The sequence below is a fragment of the Ostrea edulis genome, chromosome 3 (assembly GCF_947568905.1).
Source record: "Ostrea edulis chromosome 3, xbOstEdul1.1, whole genome shotgun sequence".
Lineage (NCBI taxonomy): Eukaryota > Metazoa > Mollusca > Bivalvia > Ostreida > Ostreidae > Ostrea > Ostrea edulis.
This window is the reverse complement of record NC_079166.1, coordinates 12,767,900-12,789,831: the sequence shown is the minus strand read 5'-3', so window position 1 is coordinate 12,789,831 and position 21,932 is coordinate 12,767,900. Positions and strand designations below refer to the sequence as shown.

Genomic DNA, 21,932 nt, shown 5'->3' with positions numbered 1-21,932 from the left:
ATATATATATATATATATATATGTGTGTGTGTGTGTGCGTGTGTGTGTGTGTGTGTGTGTGTGTGTGTGTGTGTGTGTGTGTGTGTGTGTGTGTGTGTGTGTGTGTGTGTGTGTGTGTATCACATACATATTACTAAGCATTGAGGAGGGATTGCACCCCTTTCATTTTGAGAGAGAGAGAGATAGAGAAAGAGAGAGGAGTTGAATAAATGGCATAGCCATATAAATGATTTAAATTAAGTGGCAGTCGCCAGTTAATTTATGTGGCGGCCGCCAGTTAATTTATATGGCGGCCGCCAGTTAATTTATATGGCGGCCAGATAATTAACTAGCGGTCGCCACATAAATTAACTAGCGGCCGGCAGATAATAAGTGGCGGCCGGCAGTTAAATTCAGTGGCGGCCGCGAGATAAATTAAGTGGCGGCCTCCAGTCAATTTATATGGCGGCCGGCAGATAATAAGTGGCGGCCGCCAGTTAAATAAAGTGGCGGCCGCCACATAAATTAAGTGGCGGCCGCCATTTAAATAAATATTAACTCTATACCCTGGCACCTATCGGCTTCCGTAGATAACTCTTATAAGCTATACAAAATAGATAGGTGGGCAAACACGCGGACCCCTGAACACACCAGAGGTGGGATTAGGTGCCTAGGAGGAGTAAGCATCCCCTGTAGACCAGTCACACCCGTCGTGAACCCTATGAATATATGAGCCATATATCCCGATCAGGTAAACGGAGTTATCCGTAGTCAAAATCAGTGTGCTAAGATATGCCTAACAATCGGTATGAAACACGTCAGACAATATTTGACCCAATAATTGGTTGTATTGACGAACTAGATTGTTATAACAACCATAGAACTTGCAAATACTGACTGCAATCGAGACCGTTGAAATCCCTGTGCCACTAACTTGTTTGTCAGTAGATTGCTTTGATTTAAAAACTGACTATACGCAGAACAAGCTCTGGCGTTTCGAATCCGTTGAGAGATATCCACACCATATGCAGGTGCACAAACATGTAACAATATCTTATAATCACTTGTATATCGTTCTACTTATTGGTTGAATGAGACCATACTCTGTGTATGGTAAAATTTTAAAACCAAGACCGGCTACTGACAAGTAAAGCGATGTTATAGAGTGCACAGCGCAGTCTCGTTGAAATGGGCATTTCGTAAATTATATGCCTTGACGGTAACCAGATAGAAAAGACGGAAATTAGTCTATGAAAGGATGTAATAAATTGGGAGTACTGGTATTTCCTTAACAATTTTATCATACTAAGCATTATTGATATATATATATATATATATATATATATATATATATATATATATATGAGAGTAATTATCAGATATCATAAAAGAATTCACGTTCTTCTAATGTCTGACGTAACAAAATTAAAAATATTATGTACACCAAAATTGGACCATGACTACCATGGTATCTGACCAGATATTGAAAAAGACTTTAGTTCTAGGATAGATAACTTTTATCTCCTTAGCCTGGGTTTACTATGCGAAAAAAAATGGGTTATTTTTCTTTGACCCCGATTCGCTGAAAAATAATTGATACATGTAAATTCAGTAATGAATGAAAATTCATATATATTTTAGCATATATTTTTTAATTTAAAAATTCTGGTAAAATAAATCCATCATCGTGGAAAGTCATCATTTGCATATTTGTGTACCGAGATGTTGAACTATTAGATATTCGAGTTTCCTTCAGAAATTAAGGGGGATGTGGATCCTTAAAATCAGAGAAAACAGCAATAAATCGTTACATACATGTACACTGATTTTTATAGACATAGAACGTCGTGTGTTATAAACATTTTACAGAAACCGATATGTGTAATTTAATGACGATTACATTGTTTATATTGGAAACATTTCTTCGTTATTTTGATATCAGTCAGCTGTGTTAATGACATAATGGAAAAACCCAGTAAAACGTGAGTAGATCTACAATACACCATTGTCAACAACTTCTAGAAATTGTAGAATGAGGATATGATATTTTTGTGCATATGTAAATAAGAGAAACGTCACTTTTGGCTTATATAAAGTACAATCTCAAAAGTATAATATTAAAGCATGATATAACGCCCCTACCCCAAATCAACAGATAAATCGGTCGTCAATTACTATTAATTGGTTCATGCGTTGTTGGTGAAGAAATTTTCAAAGTTTTCTGTTGACTTTATAATTTAATTTATAATTTTTCATTTTACTCAGGGGTGATCCACTTATGAAATGTTTGATATATCCAACATGTGCAATACAATTGTTAAACATATCTACTTGAAAACAAGCTTGATTTGATTCATCTTTCATTCATGTGTCATGGTTTACATAAATCAAATTTTATCAACAGAAATATGTATCATTTCAAGGAATCTTGACCTCCAAAGATGAATACATGTACTTTCTGTACCTCCGCACAAGTATTATCAAAGGAGCTGCCAAACTACAGTCACATTTATTAAATATCAAATTTTATGCATACAAAGGGATCCAGTTTGCAATTAATATTTTAGTTTTTAACTGACTTATTAAAGGTCATATGAAACGATATCTGAAGAAATTGAGTTATGTATGGAAATTCATTGATCAAGGTTCATTAAACAATAATTCATTTTTAATTTCTTTATTCAATGCATTATAACGTCATAACAGCTGATCAAATGTACTCGATCACGAAAATTATTTTTGATGATCGCGGCTGATCTCCCTTGCTGATGACGTCAAAAAGACCCACTGTGATGTAAACAACTAGGCCTTGGAACATGAATAGGCCTATATAACGAAGTATTTTAAAACTCCATAGCTTTGAAAAATGCAAAGTGTGCTGCATTTAATTGTAGTGCATGTGTTAGGTTGTAGAAGAGGGTGCATATATACCTCTTCCCAAGGGATACCAGATTTAGAAGAAAAAATATGAGTATTTAAAATCTCCGACGCGATGGATTCAGTGTTGCCATGAACATTGCACTTCAGTACATCCGTCGATAGCCAAACATTGTGGACACAAATAGATCAATTTCAAATCAGACGCTGTGCCAATAATTTTATATTCTCCAAAGATTGAGACAAATCAAAATATAAATTAAAGTCAACCGCATAGTTAAAGCGAAGACACTGGTATGTATTACTAAATTACACAAAGGTTGGATATCATTGTAATCACAAAAAAAACCAAAAAAAAAAAATGTACATGTACCTGTAGACACGAGTATCCCAAAAGTGTGTAATTTTTATTTTCTTATTATTAATTGTAAAATTCAGTTGAATTAAAATTGTAAATAAACCTTTAGTTCTGAAATTCAAAACGAAAATCATGAATTAAGTATCATTCAGAAATTATAATTTATATTCCATATAGAGGTCTACTAAGATCTATATCAGTACTGATATTGCTAAACATGCTTATCAAAAAAATTAAAAAAATTTCTCATTAAAATAATATTTAAACAGCGGGGATGTTGTGAGAAAGTAAATACCTGCTATAGAATTATAAACGAGCAATTTTTACGATTGAAAAATATAAAAGCACCCCCCCTCTCCATCGTCGCTCGTCGCTAACCACGGTTTTGAGTCCACCCACGCTCCCTCATATGATGATGGAGAGAATCGAATAGAAGCACCCGTGGGTAACCGACGATGCCCCTTCGCCCATTAAAACAACGATTTGTGAATTTTACACTTAAATTGGGACACTTACAAGAATATTTTAGCACAATTTCAATATTGTGGTTATTCGTATCCCGTGGGGATCCGGGTTAAAATAGGTCCTTGAGCAGTACCCCTTTGCTTCTCGAAAGAGGCGGTTCTTCGGATGAGACCGCAAAAACCGAGGTCCCGTGTCACAGTAGATGTGACACGATAAAGATTCCTCCCTGCTCAATGACCATAAGCGCTGAGCATAGGCCTAAATTTTGCATACCGTCACCGGCAGTGGTGACGTCTCCATACGAGTGAAATATTCTTGAGAGGGGCGTAAAACAATATTCAATCTCAATCAATCAATTATCTTATAAAAAGGAAAATGGGATTGCCATTACAGATTTTAAACTATTTCATAGACTAGAACTAATCTTTTAAAATAGATAGTTAAACTTCAGTATCTGATGGCATGGGATCTTGAAATCCACAGGCATATGCATGATGTATGGACAACTACTCCCCCCCCCTTCTATTCTGATTTTTTTTGCGACGATAATTTCTCCAAAATATGTGGATTCTTTGTCTAACCCATACCAATTTCGATTTACGTAGTCGTTTGACTTTCCCACTTTTTGTAAGATTTAGAGATTGGCCTTCTACCGGCTTTATTGTTACCGGTAGAAGGTCAATCTCTAAAGCTTACAAAAAGTGGGATAGGATTACATAAATCGAAATTTGCATGGAATAGACAAGGAATCCATGCATTTTGGAGGAGAAATTATCCCCGATAAAAAAGTCAGAGAAGGAGGGGGTAGTAGTGGCCATACTTCAGGTGCCTGTGTAGTGTTGACTTCTTCAATATCATCCTCTGTTGAAGAACGTTATTCGCTTGCCGTGCATCATTCCTGACTGGTTTAAACTGATATTGTTGAACCACAAATTCGGGCAGTTCGTCAGAAAACAAAAAGAAGTCCATATCCGTTAAATGCAGTGAGATATTTCGTTGAACAAAACGGTAGGCCTACATTATTTTCATTGCGTAGTTTACATCGATGGGTCGTTGTGACGTCACAAACACACATAATCAAGAACAATAAGCGGGTAACAAATTCATTCTATGTACAAGTTTACAGCTTTATTTCTTATCAATCCAAAGACAATATTTTTCTATTAAACGCTGTTTAACCTTCATTCATACCCATCTTTATGTTTTTAAAGTAAAACACCATTGTTAGAAATCGTTTCATATGACCTTTAAATCAATGTTAGAAGCTAGTGCCAACGCTTATCGTGTATAGTTTGATGATGCAATGTGCCATCCTTGGTTTCGCGGGTCAAGAATTGAACTTTGGCCTGGTGCGGTGCGGAAGAAGATCTCCATATTTAATGAATGAGTCATTCTTTATCTTATATTCGATATTTCTTCACAGAAGGCAGATTTGTTCAATTAAGAGTTAATTTGAATATATATGCTCTATAAACATACCTCAGTGTAGTGTGCATCACCTACAATTCTTTTGCTTAATCAAATAAAAGGTGAAGATAACGAACAGCGATCAACTTCACATCTCCTATAAGGAATGCAAAGTAACGAGTTGGGAAACATGGACTCTATTTCTTTTCTCAGTGGTCTTGTCGATAGTAAGCAGAAAATTCCATAATCACCGAACAGAATATTTTAAGTACTTGGACACTAAAAATGTCTGTTGAAACACTATCATGAAGTTGTGAGTTCCCACCCTGGGCGAAGTGGTTACACCTACATAATGAATTACTTTATGTTACCTATCTATCAATATGTTAATAAGGAACATTTTTATTGTTCAGTAGTGCTTTATCAACCCTGACTGTCTTAATGCTGTTATTTAACGTCTTTAAAATACACGTATAGAACATATCCAATGATACCCTTAACCTTGATGCCTTAAGATAACAAGGATAGTGTACACCCCGTACGTAATCTGGGTTCCATTTCAGATAAATTAGTAATGCAGTGATGATGTGTTTAAAACCTGAAAAATGAAGACCCTATATCTACTTTTTATTTTAGTTCGTTTGCGTGGTGTATCGAGCTCCAAAGGTATTTAATGTATTATGTGTCTTTCTTGTAATGTCGGTATGATTGTATAAAGATATGCATGTTCCCAGGGTAATACGACTTTGTCTGTTTGTGAAGAATGCCGAGACAATTATGAAAATTGCTTGGTTTTGGATACCAGAAACTGTTTTGGAGAGGAACAGGCATGGATGCAGGAAAATTGTGAAGAAACCTGTGGGATCTGTAAAAGTATTTATGTTTCTTCTTATCGGACTTAAAAAGAATAAACTCCAGATAAAACGTAACTTTTCATAGCAAAATTCGACATTATATTTTGTTTTCACACAGATATTCGTGATGAATGCAGAGACACCGTCAGTACGTGCGCTGATATTCCAAACCTTTGCACAACACCAGAATATATCGGATGGACTAGAAAGAATTGCAGACAGTCTTGCAATCTATGTGACCGTATGTTTGTTTCACCATCCTTCAAATATCATTGAATAAATTTGTCTGTAAATGTACTTACATATTATGTACCTACTTATACCAATAAGAAATATTTTAGGTTTTCCTATCGGTCGTTAAAACTATAAATAATTAGTGGATTTTAAGGAAATGAAAAATCCTCTCTTCACCTTTCATGTACAAGCAATAAATAATTGAAAGCTGCGATAGATGATTTTGTTTGAGGGAGTTTGTTTTTATGTTTCTTCATTGAAGGGTTTATTTACTTAGCATCGTTGAATACGCCAGTTTGAAGATTAGAGCTCTCCTGTGTAGGGGGTACATTTAGTGGAACTTTGAAGGCTTAAGTGGGGCACAGTGGATCTTACAGTCAGTGAGAAAGATGATAAAATGATCAAAAAAGATTTTTATTTGGATATTCATATTTATTATGAGAGAAATATTAGATACTAGCAACAGAAATATTTTACTAAAGTTGGTACATGAATACATTGCTATATTTTCATGTAAAATCGTAGATATGACAGGAAGCTGCAAAGAAATAACGTGATATAATAATAATTCTAAGTTACTTAGTTTGTGTATCAGTCGACATCAGGTGATGGGGCTGCGAATGCTAAACTTACTGAGCACATTCACTTATTCAGTGATGAATTTTTGTCCCACTCCCGCGTGTACTCAAGTTATTTTGCGCCTTGCTACGTACGGTAGTTTACAAAAGGGATATAACTCGGACGTATCTCGAAACCGGCGTATAGGCGACTATTTCTGGTCTTTCAACATGAATCGTTTATTATTTTCTAATTTTGTAGAAAATCCATGGCTACCTACAACTGAACCATCTCTTCCTCCAACAAAAGGTAATGCTACCTATTACAAGTCAATGCCAATTGAATGATACAGGCTATTGACAAACACGTTGATGGTGCTAGGGTTTTAACAGTCTCGTTTAAAGTCAACATTTCGCAAATTCTATGGTCATTATAACGATCTAGTTTGCCAATGCAGCCTTTCATCGGGGTAAATGCTGCCTGACGTGTTTCACACTGATTATTAGGCCGTTCTTGGCACACTGATTTTGATTACGGATAACTCCGTTTGCCTGCTCAAGATAAAGGACTCGTGACGTGTGTTACCGATCGACAGGGGATGCTTACTCCTCCTAGGCACCTGATTCCACCTCAGTTACATCCAGTGGTCCGTGTTTGCCCAACTTTCTAATTTGTATTGCTTATAGAAGCTATAAAATTGATCACTGTTCGTTGTCTTCACCTTTCATTAAGATCTTTAGAAATTGCTTGATTCCTAGTTTGAGATTTAGCTGCATGTGGAAAGTTGATTTTCGAATCCCTACTGCAACAGCCCTATATAAAAAACCCCAGACAGTGACAGTTCCATCGCCAAACGCTCGGCGTCAGGTGTGAATGTCACGGGTCCTATGAGATGACCTCAAAAACGGATGTCTGTATCACAGTAGGTGTGGAATGGCCGAAAGCATGGACTAAAGACCTAAATGTGATGCCCTTCACCGGTCTTTGTGATATCTTAATATGAGTGAAAAATCGTTAAACAAGATACACTCAATCAGACAATATTTTGATATCAATACAGGAAGTTTTCACATTATCTTCTTTAATTATTTTGCATACCTTTACTATTCAGAGATTCAATTTTATATATATATATATATATATATATATATATATATATATATATATATATAGAGAGAGAGAGAGAGAGAGAGAGAGAGAGAGAGAGAGAGAGAGTTCTATATATGTACTAGTATATAGATATAAAGAGATATATGTTTGTTTATTGTGAAACTGTTGCAGCTATACACACGGAGAAAATGATAGGTATGTCTAATGCAAAACTGCTGTAGATCTAGATGAGAAACACTAAGTAATTTGAACACTTGGTGAAGAAAATGGATGATAATTGTTCACAAACTAGGACTAAATATCCGTAGCAACTGTTTGGGTTGCAGTCATCTTGCAAGCATTACGTAGATTATATTACATAGGTTCTTAATTAGTGTCGACAAACAACAGAAAGCCGGAAAGATAAACTATGCATTCGTCGTATGATGAATCAGAAAGAAACTAAATGTGAAGTATCGTTAAAGTATTTGCGGAATATTATCTGTGTGAAAAATTCTTATACTTTGTTATTACTTTGACGCCTAATATTAGTGACCTTGAATAATACGGAAATAGAGCACATTTTATCTTTTTTCCCCAGAATGCGTTGATAAGAGGGATGACTGTTACTGGTTTGACAACTCGTATTGTTTTGGGGAAAACCATGAGTGGGCACGAGATAACTGTCCGAGGAGATGTGGAATGTGCGGCGGTAGGTCCTCTTTTGTATCGATAATATTGTAGGGAGGGAGCTTGTTACATAATATGTACGGATTTACCTAAATGATAAGAGCTACATTTGTTTGCAGATGTCAATCTTACTTGCGTCGATGATATAACCTATTGTCACAAACTTGATCCCAAGATATGCACGGATCCCAGCTATCAAAGTTGGGCAAGGACGAATTGTCGAAAATTCTGCAATCTATGTGAAGGTGACACCGTACAAATCGAACTCATAATTTTATTACACATTCACTGTTTCTTAACATAAAAAATGGGATTGATAAATACCTTAGAAAGTTTATAAAAAGAAATATTTAATTAAGCGTTTGAATTTGATTGATGTTCTAATATTGCAGTAAAAACAACGACTCCTCGTAAGTATTACATATCATTTGATGATTATTATCAGGGATGTCACTTTTACTCGGATAACCTAGAGGAATATTCGGAGGCTTTAGTCGAGCGATAGTTGAGTACTCGTTAAAAAAACAACACACCGGTAGGGTACAAATATAGCGAAGTTCACGGGATGAAAGGCTGCTGATATTGATTGTTTTTCTTAATAGTCGTTTAGAAATATATTCAATTGCATCAAAGACATCGTATCAATTGCAAATGACCAAAACGATATGATACAATATTACGACAAATTTGTGTTTATCTATATTCAAGTACGCTAACATGAAAGGTACATCAACATGCAATGTAAGACAGAAATTCATTCTAATTTATTATTTAAGAATTAAACCAAAAAAATGCTTTCTTTGCTGTTTCATCGAGTGATGAATGTAGCTAGCATTGCAGAAAAAAAGCAAAACCCGCGTATGTATTATCCAAAAATAAAAACTAGAAATAAGATCTAAAATATCATATGGTTGACCCATTTGTTAGTTAAATGGAACAGCCAATGCACCCTTTGACATTGATGTCACTCCATATTTGGTAATGATATTGCAGACAGGTGGTACTAGAAAACTGGATCGAATTAGTTTGCAGCAATTATATATTTATTGCATGATGAAAGCAAGGTCAATTTCAAAAGAAATACAAGAGAAAAGATTTAGTGAATGTAAATTTAAAACAATTAAATTTCAGTATTTTTATTATGTGAAATAAACATAGGGCATGCTTTCTTTGGCGAACAGTTTGGGCGTGCTCCGTGCATTTTGTCCAAGGAAATTGACCCAACTTTGAGGATGTGCATTATACACGAGGACGTGTTATGATTAATCTATCTGAGATCTAGTTCCAACAGAATCACTGACTCGTGACGGAGAAGTAGATAAACGAAAATTTTCATTTTGATAATGAAATGTTGTACATGTAACAATCAAAAAGCACTTAGGCATAACAAGAAACAAGTAAATATATTTATAAGGTATTTCCAATGTATGTACAATCGGTTTGACATTACCCTTACACGATTCTCACAAAACACATTTAGCAATTATGAACATGATTAAAAAGTTATTTTTATCGAGTACTCAACTATGAAAAATCTAGTCGATGATCAGTATAACCGAGTGATAGTCGAGTACTCTTTGAAATTCTAATTATCATATTCTATTAAGAACGTGCATCTTAAGTCACATCTTAATGATGATGACCTATGTGGTATAATGCACCCTATACTCTCCTAGGAATAGTCTTCTTTCCGTATTTTCCAGCATCAACAACACACGGGTACGTTACAGAACCAATAGGTATGAATCATTATTTATTTCAATTCTAAAAATTAAGCTCATAATGTAACGGATGTTGATTTGGCAGAATGTTTAAAAAACAGGCAATTATTTCTTCTGGGTGTGAACATGTTTTAAAAGTCTACAAGACACATATTTTATATCAGTTGATAGAATACTACTGCGAATTCTTTTTGATAAAATTTTGAGAAATCGACTTTCAGTTACATGTAATTATGATATCAAAATTGGCATCTTTCATGAACTGTAAATTTTGAATTTTCAATGCTGGAAATATACACTAGCAACACTACATGTAGTACGTTATATCAACGATTTGAATTTCACTCTAAGTCTCGAAATTTTATATCATTGGATAATACCGGCGAATATAAAGTTGCAAGAAATGAAATATACAGCATTCGTGATGTTCATCTGTTACAGTCAAAACATTTCAAGTCACATTGCAATGGGCGGACGGAAAAAAGAGCTAAGCTTATCGCCGCGCACGAGTGGAAACATTTTTCAGCACGGACTGAGGGGCTTTTAAAATGAAAGCGCTTGCGTTGAAATTGAATTTTGTGGGGTTTATTTTCTTTTAATTTAATGTTTATATTATATATATATATATATATATATATATATATATATATATAAGCACTAAAGTTCCAACAACACCCGATACCTCAAAGTGTCGGATCCACAACATAGATACAAGGTCAAATACAAAAAATTATACAAAACACTAAAATGACCAACGACACGAACAACGAGATTGTCAAATTTTCGGGACGACCCGTCCCTTCTTCGGGACAAACGAAAACAATTACATAATGTGGTCAATATCAACAGAGCATAATAACAAAAACTACATATAAATACATCTAACACTACAACTACACTAATCTACAAACGTATTTACAACGCAGACTACAAGTTTTTGGTCTTTAGGCTTGCCAATCAATGTTAAAAGTGGAGCGAATTAGGACATGCCTTATTCGTCCAAAGAGCCGATCCAAAATCTATTTTGGATTTTGGATCGGCTCTTTACACAGATATAATCTAACGCAGTCTTCTTTATAACGATGAAAGTGCTACTAGTAATTGCAATTGACTTTTTATGTAGTATGCGTAAAATGATATGCGTAAATTGAGTTCCATATACACATACAGCATTTATTTAAAACGTTAACCGTACAAATATACTTTAATGGGTATACGGATCACACATGTTATTAAATTGAATGTTAGCAAGAGGCCCACAGGCCTTATCGGTCACCTGAGTACTAGTGAAAAGTATCACTACTTCCATGGGCAATTAAATCTAGAACAAAATTTCTGTTCTGAGTATCGAAGCTAAATTATAATGTTCAGCAACAGTATAAACAAGATGTGTTCTTAAAACCTCACTGCCCTCAAAAGTGCATACACTGATGAAAGGCTTTAAATAATAGGTGTATTGACATTAAAACATCAAGCATATGACTAATCCTAAAGTCATACCCTGGGTTATGAAATTCACCATTTTTGTACATCATTTTCTGCTATCCCTAAGTATGCATTTAGATTTTATACAGTATCAGCAAACTTACATACACATACTATATACTGAGTTTGGTCCCATCCTGGGGTTAGAACCCTTACTCTGGAGAAAATCAAATTTACAATTTTGGTAAACGACTACCTGCTCTATCCATTTAGCACTATATACCAAGTTTGGCCCCATCCTGGGGTCAGAACCCTACCCCGGGGATCATAAAATTTACAATTTTTGGTAGAGGCCTTCCTGTTCTACATTACTATTCATTTAGTTTATCTTACATATGTATGGTTCTTGAGAAGAAGATTTTTGACAATTGGTCATTTTGGAGCAGTTTTTTTCCACGCCCTTAAGGCCCCAGGGTTGCAGGAATCCTGACATTTACAATTAATGTTCCCCTTGTTCCAAAAATGTCTCATACCAAATTTCAAACAAATTGGAATAATAGTTCTCAAAGAAGTTAAAAATGTCTATTGTTCACGCATTTAATAACTGGCCATTTTGGCCCCCACCCTGATACCATAACCCCTACCCTTAGGATCATCAAATTTGCAATTTTTGTAAAGGACTACCTGTTCTATCTAAATATATATTTACTTTCAATTTAGTATCAATAGCACTAAAGAACATGTTATTGAAGTGTTTTACACATAAAACTATATACCAAGTCTGGCCCATCCCTGGGGTCAAACCCCTACCTCGGGGATCATGAAATTTACAATTTTCATAGAGGCCTTCCTGCTGTACATCACTATGTATTTAGTTTTTCTTACATGTCTTGAGAAGAAGATTTTTGAAAATTTGTCAATTTTCGGCAGTTTATGCCCCGCTTCTAAGGCCCCAAGGGTGATGGAGTCCTGAAATTTACAATTTATGTCCCCCTTGTCCCAAAGATGCGTCATGCCAAATATGAAAAGAATTGGACAGGTAGTTATCAATAAGAAGTTAAAAATGTTATATCGACGCACGTCGCATGACGGACGACGACTGACGACAAACAATTGCAATAGGTCACCTGATTTTACTCCGGTGACCTAAGAAGTTGATCTTGCATAGATATTTTGCGTCAGACGTGGACGTTACCTGTTGATTGAAATCAGGAACTGAAGTTTTCGCGGGCCAATTAACCGTTCATTGTTCTGTGATGAGCTTAATGGATTATAAATTTGAAGTAATAATTATGTTCCTCGTGGTCTTAATCTCTTATAAACCTCATACTTTCGTTTTGAATACGTTTTGCCAAATGTTTAACATTATAATTCATCAATAGAATGAGAGTAAATCTAAGTGGATTGAAAATCAACTTAGAAATTGGAATTTCAATCAATGTTTTCAAATAGTCCGTTCTGAAAATCTTCCCACCCGTGCGCGACGATAAGCTTCGATCTTTTCAATCCACGCTGATTTAGCACCTGTGCATTGCATTGTGACGTCAATTGTTTTGATTGTAACAGATGAACATCACGACTGCTGTATGGTACATTTCTTGCTACTTAATGTTCGCCAGTCTTGATATATATATGGCTTCTTTTATTTGTAATAACTGCAAATATAAAAGCCCTATAAATATGAAACCTGTGCATTTTCTTTGATGTTGAAACGTTGAACTATATTACCCCTCCCTATGTAACTCCATACAAATTCCCCCCATTGTTTTGGGACTTCATTGAAAAATCAATGGAATTAATTATATGTCATAACGTAAATTGTATTCATTTAACCTAAACAAAAAACCAATTTAGTTTTTATTTCATTTAAAAAAAAAACGTTAAGACAATAATAAGCAAACAATCTCCTTCATTTATTTTTATTTTCTCAAGCCACAAATCCTATTGATGGAGGGTGGACACTTTGGGACACGTGGTCCGATTGTAGCGCGACATGCAATGGCGGGACCAGGACAAGACAGAGATACTGCGTGAATCCTCCTCCTCAGAACGGCGGCCGCGATTGTGTTGGTACAGTCCAGGAAAGTGAATCCTGCAACCCATTCACCTGTCCAAGTTAGTGTGTCTGTTATGTTGAGCTATTTCAACCCATTCTTGGCACACTGATTTTGACTGCGGATAACTCCGTTTACCTTATCAGGATATAGGGCTCACGGCGGGTGTGACCGGTCAACAGGGAATGCTTACTCCTCCTAGGCACCTGATCCCAACTCTGGTGTGTCCAGGGGTCCGTGTTTGCCTAACTATCTATTTTGTATTGCTTGTAGGAGTTATGAGATTGACCACTGTTCGTTATCTTCACCTTGCATTCACCTGTCCAATTTAGTGTGTTTGTTATGTTGAACTATTTGCAAATCGTTTTCTATAATACGATATAATAATTATGATTCATTATCTATAATGCTTTCAACATATATCTTCATATGAAGACAACTTCCAACCAACTGTTATACATTGGAACTTTTTATAAATAGTAGCTATATACCTATATCAAATTATGTTTAAATTACACTAAGAGCGATACACACTAACTATGCTTTTCATGAATTCCAAGTCATTGTGGGAATAATGAAAAACAACTTTATTACATAACAGATTGCAACAGAAGATGTCCGTGGGGAGGAAAACTATCAGACGATTGCAGCACTTGTAAATGTGCCGAATCCGCTGTTTTCGGTTTCGTTAAGGATGAAAACAACCATCCTATCAGCGGTGTGGAGGTGTTCCTAAGCTCCAAACAGTGGGAGCCATTTTCCACTACGAATGCATTTGGGGAATTTTCCGGCGATGGAAATTGTCTGATAGGAGAAAGACTTGTGTTTAAACACAATGGCTATAGCGAGAATACGTGTGACGTTTACATGATGAATGACACTCACTGGCAGTGTGATGGGAATTTGCAAACACTTGGTATGCAAACATCTGGCATAAGTGTTTTGAAAAAATAATGAGATTTGAATCCAAAACATGATATATGTAGTGATAGTTCTATTTTACGACGTCGGTTGTAGCACATCATGGTAACACTATGCTCCAATAACTCACTTTGTTACATTCCCTCTAGAAATACTAATGAATGAAACAGCTAGATTGTCATAAGTCAAAGAGAGATAATATTGGTCGCCCCTGGGTGTTTATTTGCTATACATGTGATTTATTTGTATTGAAGCAGCTAATGAAATACTTAATTTCAAAATCGTTATAGTGTCACCAAAAATAAAGACGAATCCTGAAGGTAAAGTTAGAATGAAAAGTCAAAATGTGATGCTTTGTTGTGAAGCCATTGGTCGTCCGAATCCTTCGAAATACGTTTGGTAGGTTTGTTTTTAAGTTATTGATAATATTTTCTAAGAAGGCAACATATAGGAAGGGACATATTCTTCGTTAAAATATTTCAATGGATTTTGTTTATTTCATAGTTTGAAATTAAACTCTCCTTTGATTTAAAATGTTCAATAAAGGTTTAAAGACAATGTTGAAATACCCGGAGGAGAGGATGGACACCTACATTTGGAAAATCTACAATCAGGTCATGCAGGTCTTTATACATGCCGTACTCAGACTCTAGCTGGTTCTGTCATATCAAAACCGGCAAAGCTTACGGTTGAAGGTAATTCTATCATGGACTTATAAAATGAAATTGAAAATAATGGCAACTTGATTACGAAAAAGATATGTATATGTTGTATTTCTTGTAACTTGTATTCAATTTTACTTTTGTATCTAGAAAATTGTGACGATACTTGCCAAGGGCATGTGGAAGAAAAATATATAGATTTACCGAGCGGTTGCTATTTCAACGACAATGGCAAACAAAATGCTACTCTTAATGTTGGGCAATGTCGAAGGGGTATTTGTTTGACAAGAAGCATGCTAAATACAGAGACATGTAGAGATCCCTGGGAGAGGCACTGCTGTGTTTCAAAGAGCACCGAAGCTGTTGACATTCAATGCCAAGGGTTCACATATCCGATAAATATAATTTCCTCTTGCAAGTGCAATAAATGTGTGACGCTGACACAAGTATCAGGAACCGCATATGGTATAAAAGGTGGACAAGAAATTCCGTTCAATCTCGGAGAACTATATATTAATGACAAACTTGTGGGTGTCACAAGCTCCACCGGGTTTTTTAACATACGTGTCGATTCCAACTCCACAAGTATTGTTGTTGAACTGAAAAACGATCGCGATCGAAAGTTTATGGATACAATAAAAACTATTGAAATAGCAGAAGATGAAAATACACAAGTAAATATTATTGTTCCTTTAAAGCCGAAACCTATTCGCTTTGACACAGGAAAGGAGATGTCCGTTTCATTGGGATCGGTAGAAAGTGCCCCACCAGCACTACAACTCTCTTTACCAGGAAATTCAATAATAACCTCAGATGGTTCACCATTTCGCGGACATGCGAACGCGAGTATACATTTTATGGATCCCCGAAGGTTAGAAGACCTTCAATCAGCGTATGGAAGTGTTAGCTATATTGATGACCACGGTGTCGACACTCCTTTAGATACGTATGGAATGTTTGATCTTAAAGTAGAAGATGATAGGGGGAATGAGCTGTTTGTAAATGCACCAATTACAGTAGAAATGGACGCATCTTTATTTAATGTAACTCTAGATAAAGACGGCAACCCTGATTTATACTCGTGGTATTTAGATCATACAACAGGGAGATGGGTAAAACAGGAACAGTTCAAATTCAAGAACAGTGTATCAAGTGGAAAGCGAAAGCTTCTTCAAGCTTCACCGATCCTTATCGGCGTATTTCCGCGGGTGAATGCAATAAATATATTGGAAACTGTAACCAAAACACGCATCGAACGCAGAAATCGACATAATTGTGATAGTCCACCTCTGTACTACTACACGCAAGTCACGTATCGAGACACACAGACAAGGAGAGATGCATGCGTCGTACGTGTGAAAGTTTATGAAGATACTTTGTTTAACCGACCGATTTCATCAGGGGCAACTGTAGTGGCATACACATGGGACCAATCCGCTAAAAAGTACTCTGGTTCCTACTCGTACACTGTCAATAAAGACGGCGTTGCCTGTCTGAAAGTGTTCTGCCGACAAGACGTCTTCATCCACGCAAAACAAAGTATAGACCCAATCGATTTAGTTGCGTCTAGCAGTCATTCCTTGCCATTTGGATTCAATTATAGTAATACCAACAATTCCTTAATTGTTCGATTTCATGCACGAGATTGGGGATACGATGTCAATACGACAAAATTTGGACCAGTATTTGTATATAAGAAAAAATCACAGTGCGAGTGGCGGGACGGCAAAGATGACTTCCATTTCCAATTCGCACCACTCGTAAAACCACCAGACTACCATCTGACGATAAGTAAAGACATTGTTGATGATAAACTATCTTGGTATCCAGCAGAAAAAGACAAAATCACTAGACGAGCTTGTTTCATCAAAGTTAGAGTTCTCGTAAGCAATCTACAATGGTATAATGCGTCCTTGTGCATTAAATAAACATATATTCACTTTTGTATGTCTATGATTTACTTTACTTCTAATCGGTCTCTGAAAAGCGTTATGAATGATTAATAAAGACTAAATGTGCATATAATTAAACAGAATGTATACAGTACAGTGAGTATCAGACTTTATATTTTCGAAATCTGACTAAATCGTTATCTTTCCTCTTTGATTTAGGGTTCCAATCCCCTTCTGCGAAATGTAAGGATCATGGCAAGAAGTTACCAAAATGATAGTAGAGATACTAACATTTATGGCTCTGGTAATGTTGGTCCAATTCCGGACCTAGTATCATCCAATATAGACTACAGCACGAGAGCTGCATGCGTGGAGTTCAGGTGTCCAGGAGAGGTGCGGGATGGCCCTACTATAGTTCACAACGTGCCAACTTTCGTCAAAGTGAATTTGATGTACACCGCATCTCGCTGCATTTTGAAGATGTGCGTAGTTTTTCATTCATTGTTGTTGAAATGGAGATTGAATATATATTTACCAATTTGTCCCTAATTTTTCAGAAATCCTGAATTTGGTATCAGAGGAAACTTCAGACCAAACAAACCATCCAATCCGGGGTTTTCTTTTTCCCCCCTGCCGAATGACAACTACGGTCCAATAACTGGAGTGTATATAGGAAACGGTGCAACAGAGACAATAAGAAATTTCTGCTTATCTGGAAGGGATACAGACCCCATAAGCAATACAATGAAAACCACAAAAGAAACGTCTGCAGCAACATTTGAATGCCAGTAGACGGAACACATTTCCTGACTATCAATTACTTGCAATCATAAGCATTATTTAGTATATGTCTATATAATACATGAACAGTTTCACTAGGTATACAATAGTGGTTCGAAATTTGAAGATGTTAATATCATAATTAAAACCTTGTGATCTTTTCATATACTTATTTCTTTGTTTAATATCTGGGAATTGTAAAATTGGTATATACTATAATTCTTTCAGAATGACTCTTGCAACTAGCATGAACTGCATGCCATTTACTTTTGATTGAATTCCACATCATGCATAAGATATACGACAAGATTATTCAAAATTTACCTGTTTCGACTGAGAATCCACATGTATCATGCATATATCTTGCAATATATACTGTAAATTTGGAAATTATTACGGTGGTTTTAATTTCGCTATCTTCGTGGCCGAGGATTTTTTTCCCGAGAAATTAAAACAACCACAATCATTTTGCAAGTGTGACACACTATGTTTTGTGTTATTCATGAAATTTGAATTCCGCGAAAATAAAACCACCACAATTAGACCAATATGAAAAACCGCGAACTTTTAGCACCGCGAAATTAAAATCACTTACAGTTTTCAATGTACTAAATGCATATACTGTTTTGTCCAATCGTATTTTCATTTCTCAGATATTTTGATCTTTTCTAAGAAATATATGTTTTTTTTTTTACTAAACTTCCTAAGTTCAAGATTTAGTCATAACCTTAAGGTACGGTATTTATTTTTTTAACTTAAGTTACGTTAAAATATCACCGTAACCTTACGACAGCCTATGAGCTATCCTAAGGTTAAAAAACCTCGTAAGTTATTGTCTGTCAAGTAAATAAAAATGGCTGCCCTCATGCTGTTTGATGTTCTGGAACATTTTGAGATAATATGAAAACAAACTTTGGACAAGAGACGTTATTGGCCAAAAATGGCTGCACTTCAAAAACTGACCATATTTTGCAGGTAGAAAGGCGACAATTTTCTCGTTTCATTCATATATAACATGTACCATTTCTTTTTTTTGCTGAATTTGCGAAAATAACGTTTCAATTTTGCATTGTTAACTCTGACGCCGTCCTCCGACGGTCGCTTTTTCGGTACAAAGTCATAAACGTTGGGGGATATTCATTCCCCTGATTCTCATGAAATATCTTCCTAGAAGTTTTAAATATAATATTGGCGGTATAGACACGGTAAATGTAGGTAGCGAATAATGATTTATATTTAATGCAACACAGTTTAGTATACCACGATAGTAATTGTAATTATTTGACTCCCCTAAGACAATTGATAATCGGTCGTACAAGCAAGTTGTCTTTCGAGTGTCCTCACTCATCTACACTAAAAACAGACACGAAGTGCACTTACATGAACGCAAATCATCCTGGGCGAGATTACATCAGCTTACGTATACATTTATTTCAAGTTTTGATTGAATGTAGTATCATAATGTCAATAACTTACAGATTCAAGGTACATGAAAAATATCCGATTTACATGTAAAATATATGTACTGTGCATATAGAAAGGTCGCTATGAAATTCCGGAGACGGACCTATAGATAACAATGTATAAACCAATATTATTTATTATACTACTCTAACTACATGTGCATATAAATATTTTGTCGATGATATTTAACCTACAAATTTGATTGTAAACACAATTCAACACATGTCAAGAGATGCGTTCAATAATACCCTCTACCTTTAGAGTGTGACGATTTGTTGATAAAAGGTGATGTTTGACAACAGGTGGTGATTTTTAAATACAGTTTTTACAAAAACAATAAACAACCAAGTCGGGATTGTCGACTCCAGGTAAAAGACCGTCCAAATAAATGACACAAAGTATAGTGATAAAATGCATTCTGTGGTAAAAATTAAAAGCAAAAAGACGTGTATCAGGAACATTGTGCTATCTCTTCTTCTTCAACTGGACTATCTTCTCCGCTGTCAGACTAATCGATGGGCCGTGCTGCGTCATCCAGATTGTGAGTCCAATCACGTACGCCTTTTACAGGTCTATCTTGGTGGCTCGCAAACGACAAGTACCTGGAATCATTGTAGAACTATAAAATATGAAATATTGAAACTACCTTATCAATAATACGCAATTAGTAGATAATGGTCAATTTATCAGCAGCAAAGAATAAAAAAAAAAAACCATTTCAAATCTTCATTACCGCACATCAGCTAACCTACAATTCGGGTAATGCACATTTTAACATCATGATTGTAAAAGCATCAATCTAATTAAAATAATTCGCCTATCTACTATGTAGTGATAGTAGATGAGCGGATCATAGGATCTAATTTTAATTCGATTGTAAAAGCATGAACAACTATACAAATATATACCACATAACACTTGTTATATGTGCACAGCAGCCAACAACTCGGTAACCAGCCTTGCATTTGCAACACCATGATGTTATTACTCCTTCCATATGTTCAACCCAGCAGAAGTATTTCTTGGCAGACACATGGCAACTCTGTATTTTGGCGCCAATAACAAAGGGGATGTCATCACTCAGTAGGATTTAATAGCCACCGTCTTCCTACAGGAAGGTTATTTGATTTTTGTATTCTCTCTCTCTCTCTCTCTCTCTCTCTCTCTCTCTCTCTCTCTCTCTCTGTTCTTTTAGCTTTGGACTTTATTTCCATACAACCTGTACTTAATTTCTAAAATGGTTTGTATATCTTTTACATGGAAAACAATATTTGTATTATTTTTTTTATTGTGTTGTTACCACGGGATTTTACCACTCGCATCCGGATGCAGAATAAATTTCGTTGTGGCATAACATATTCATCATTATGAAATATATTAAAATGGGACCTGCAAATGTTCATGAGTGGAAGCTTTTGCCATCTTGACCCTGGTATGTGCCAAGGGTCAAGCTACGGATTTCATCTTCGGTGAATCCAGGTAAATCTAGTGTAACGTCCATGGCGTCCAGCTTCATCCATGAGTAGGCCTTTTTATCGCATCACTCCGTCACTACGCGGACGCGCATCTCGTTCGCTTAACGGGATATGTTAAGCATTTTCATTGCCAGGGCTTGATCTTCATCAGCAATGCCCGAGCTTATAGGTGGGGAATATTTGTTAGCTAAAGCAGCTACGATGTGCACATATTCACCAATAAAAAGGAAGTTATGTGTTTGGTATGGTTCTGCCAAGATAACGTCATCGTTTTAATCTTGCGTTGGCAGACTTTACAACCCATTGAACCTACATTAAAATGTGGAACTATGTATATATATTAACAGCATTCTCGTGTGAAATGTACATTATATATGTAACTATATTTCAATTCATCCACTTAATAATGTCAATACTAAATGCATGCATGTATATATATATATATATATATATATATATATATATATATATGAGAGAGGGGGGATACCTTGGTTATTAATCTGGAACTATTAGATTCCTCTGTGGTATGTTGTTTTGAGCCTTTTAAGAAGCATGACATTTCCATCCTAATGCCTATATCTGTCAGGACGTCCTCGCTGTCTCAGAAACCACGATCTAAAAATGAATGCATCTCCCTCTTTAAGCCAACTTCTCATTTCCTCCATGTTAGACTTGATCATGTGGTTAAGGATCCTGGCATCATTATTTTTAAAGTCGGACATGTATGGACCAAGAACGGATAGAATATATCCAGATGTTCTTACCACCACCATTGGCTTTACGAGCGGTCTTTGTTTATAAAGAATGTACGACCGTCTTGAGAAGGTGTATGTAATGAAGTTCTTTTGGATTTTGTGTATGCAATAGAGAAAATGATAAATCGTAGAATAAATAAAAAGAAAATCTTTTTAGCAACAAGATAAGAAATATAAAGATGTTTGAAAAACAAAGAAATCACACTTTCACATACACACACCCATACTCTCTCACCGAGAAAGAAAAAATAAATTGATATAAAAAACCTGGC

General features: G+C 35.7%; 1 protein-coding gene across 1 annotated transcript; it reads left to right on the top strand.

The window, feature by feature from the left end:
* The first annotated feature begins 5,457 nt into the window (after positions 1-5,457).
* Positions 5,458-18,134, top strand: LOC130053236 (cartilage intermediate layer protein 1-like). The gene is made up of 15 exons (XM_056160076.1): positions 5,458-5,752; positions 5,849-5,959; positions 6,059-6,181; positions 6,994-7,041; positions 8,423-8,533; positions 8,631-8,756; positions 8,904-8,921; positions 10,215-10,250; positions 13,590-13,772; positions 14,313-14,627; positions 14,923-15,031; positions 15,179-15,327; positions 15,445-17,177; positions 17,406-17,668; positions 17,744-18,134. The coding sequence occupies exons 1-15, from the start codon at positions 5,692-5,694 to the stop codon at positions 17,976-17,978; spliced, it is 3,621 nt and encodes a 1,206-aa protein (XP_056016051.1). The 5' UTR covers positions 5,458-5,691; the 3' UTR covers positions 17,979-18,134.
* Positions 18,135-21,932: the final 3,798 nt, after the last annotated feature.

What these genes read in the sequence shown, in the direction of transcription:
- LOC130053236 (XM_056160076.1), top strand. Translation starts at nt 5,692, where the DNA reads ATGAAGACCCTATATCTACTTTTTATTTTAGTTCGTTTGCGTGGTGTA. An exon ending in AACCTGTGGGATCTGTAAAA is followed by an intron (nt 5,960 to 6,058) that starts GTATTTATGTTT and finishes GTTTTCACACAG; the next exon opens with ATATTCGTGATGAATGCAGA. An exon ending in CAACCCATTCACCTGTCCAA is followed by an intron (nt 13,773 to 14,312) that starts GTTAGTGTGTCT and finishes ATTACATAACAG; the next exon opens with ATTGCAACAGAAGATGTCCG.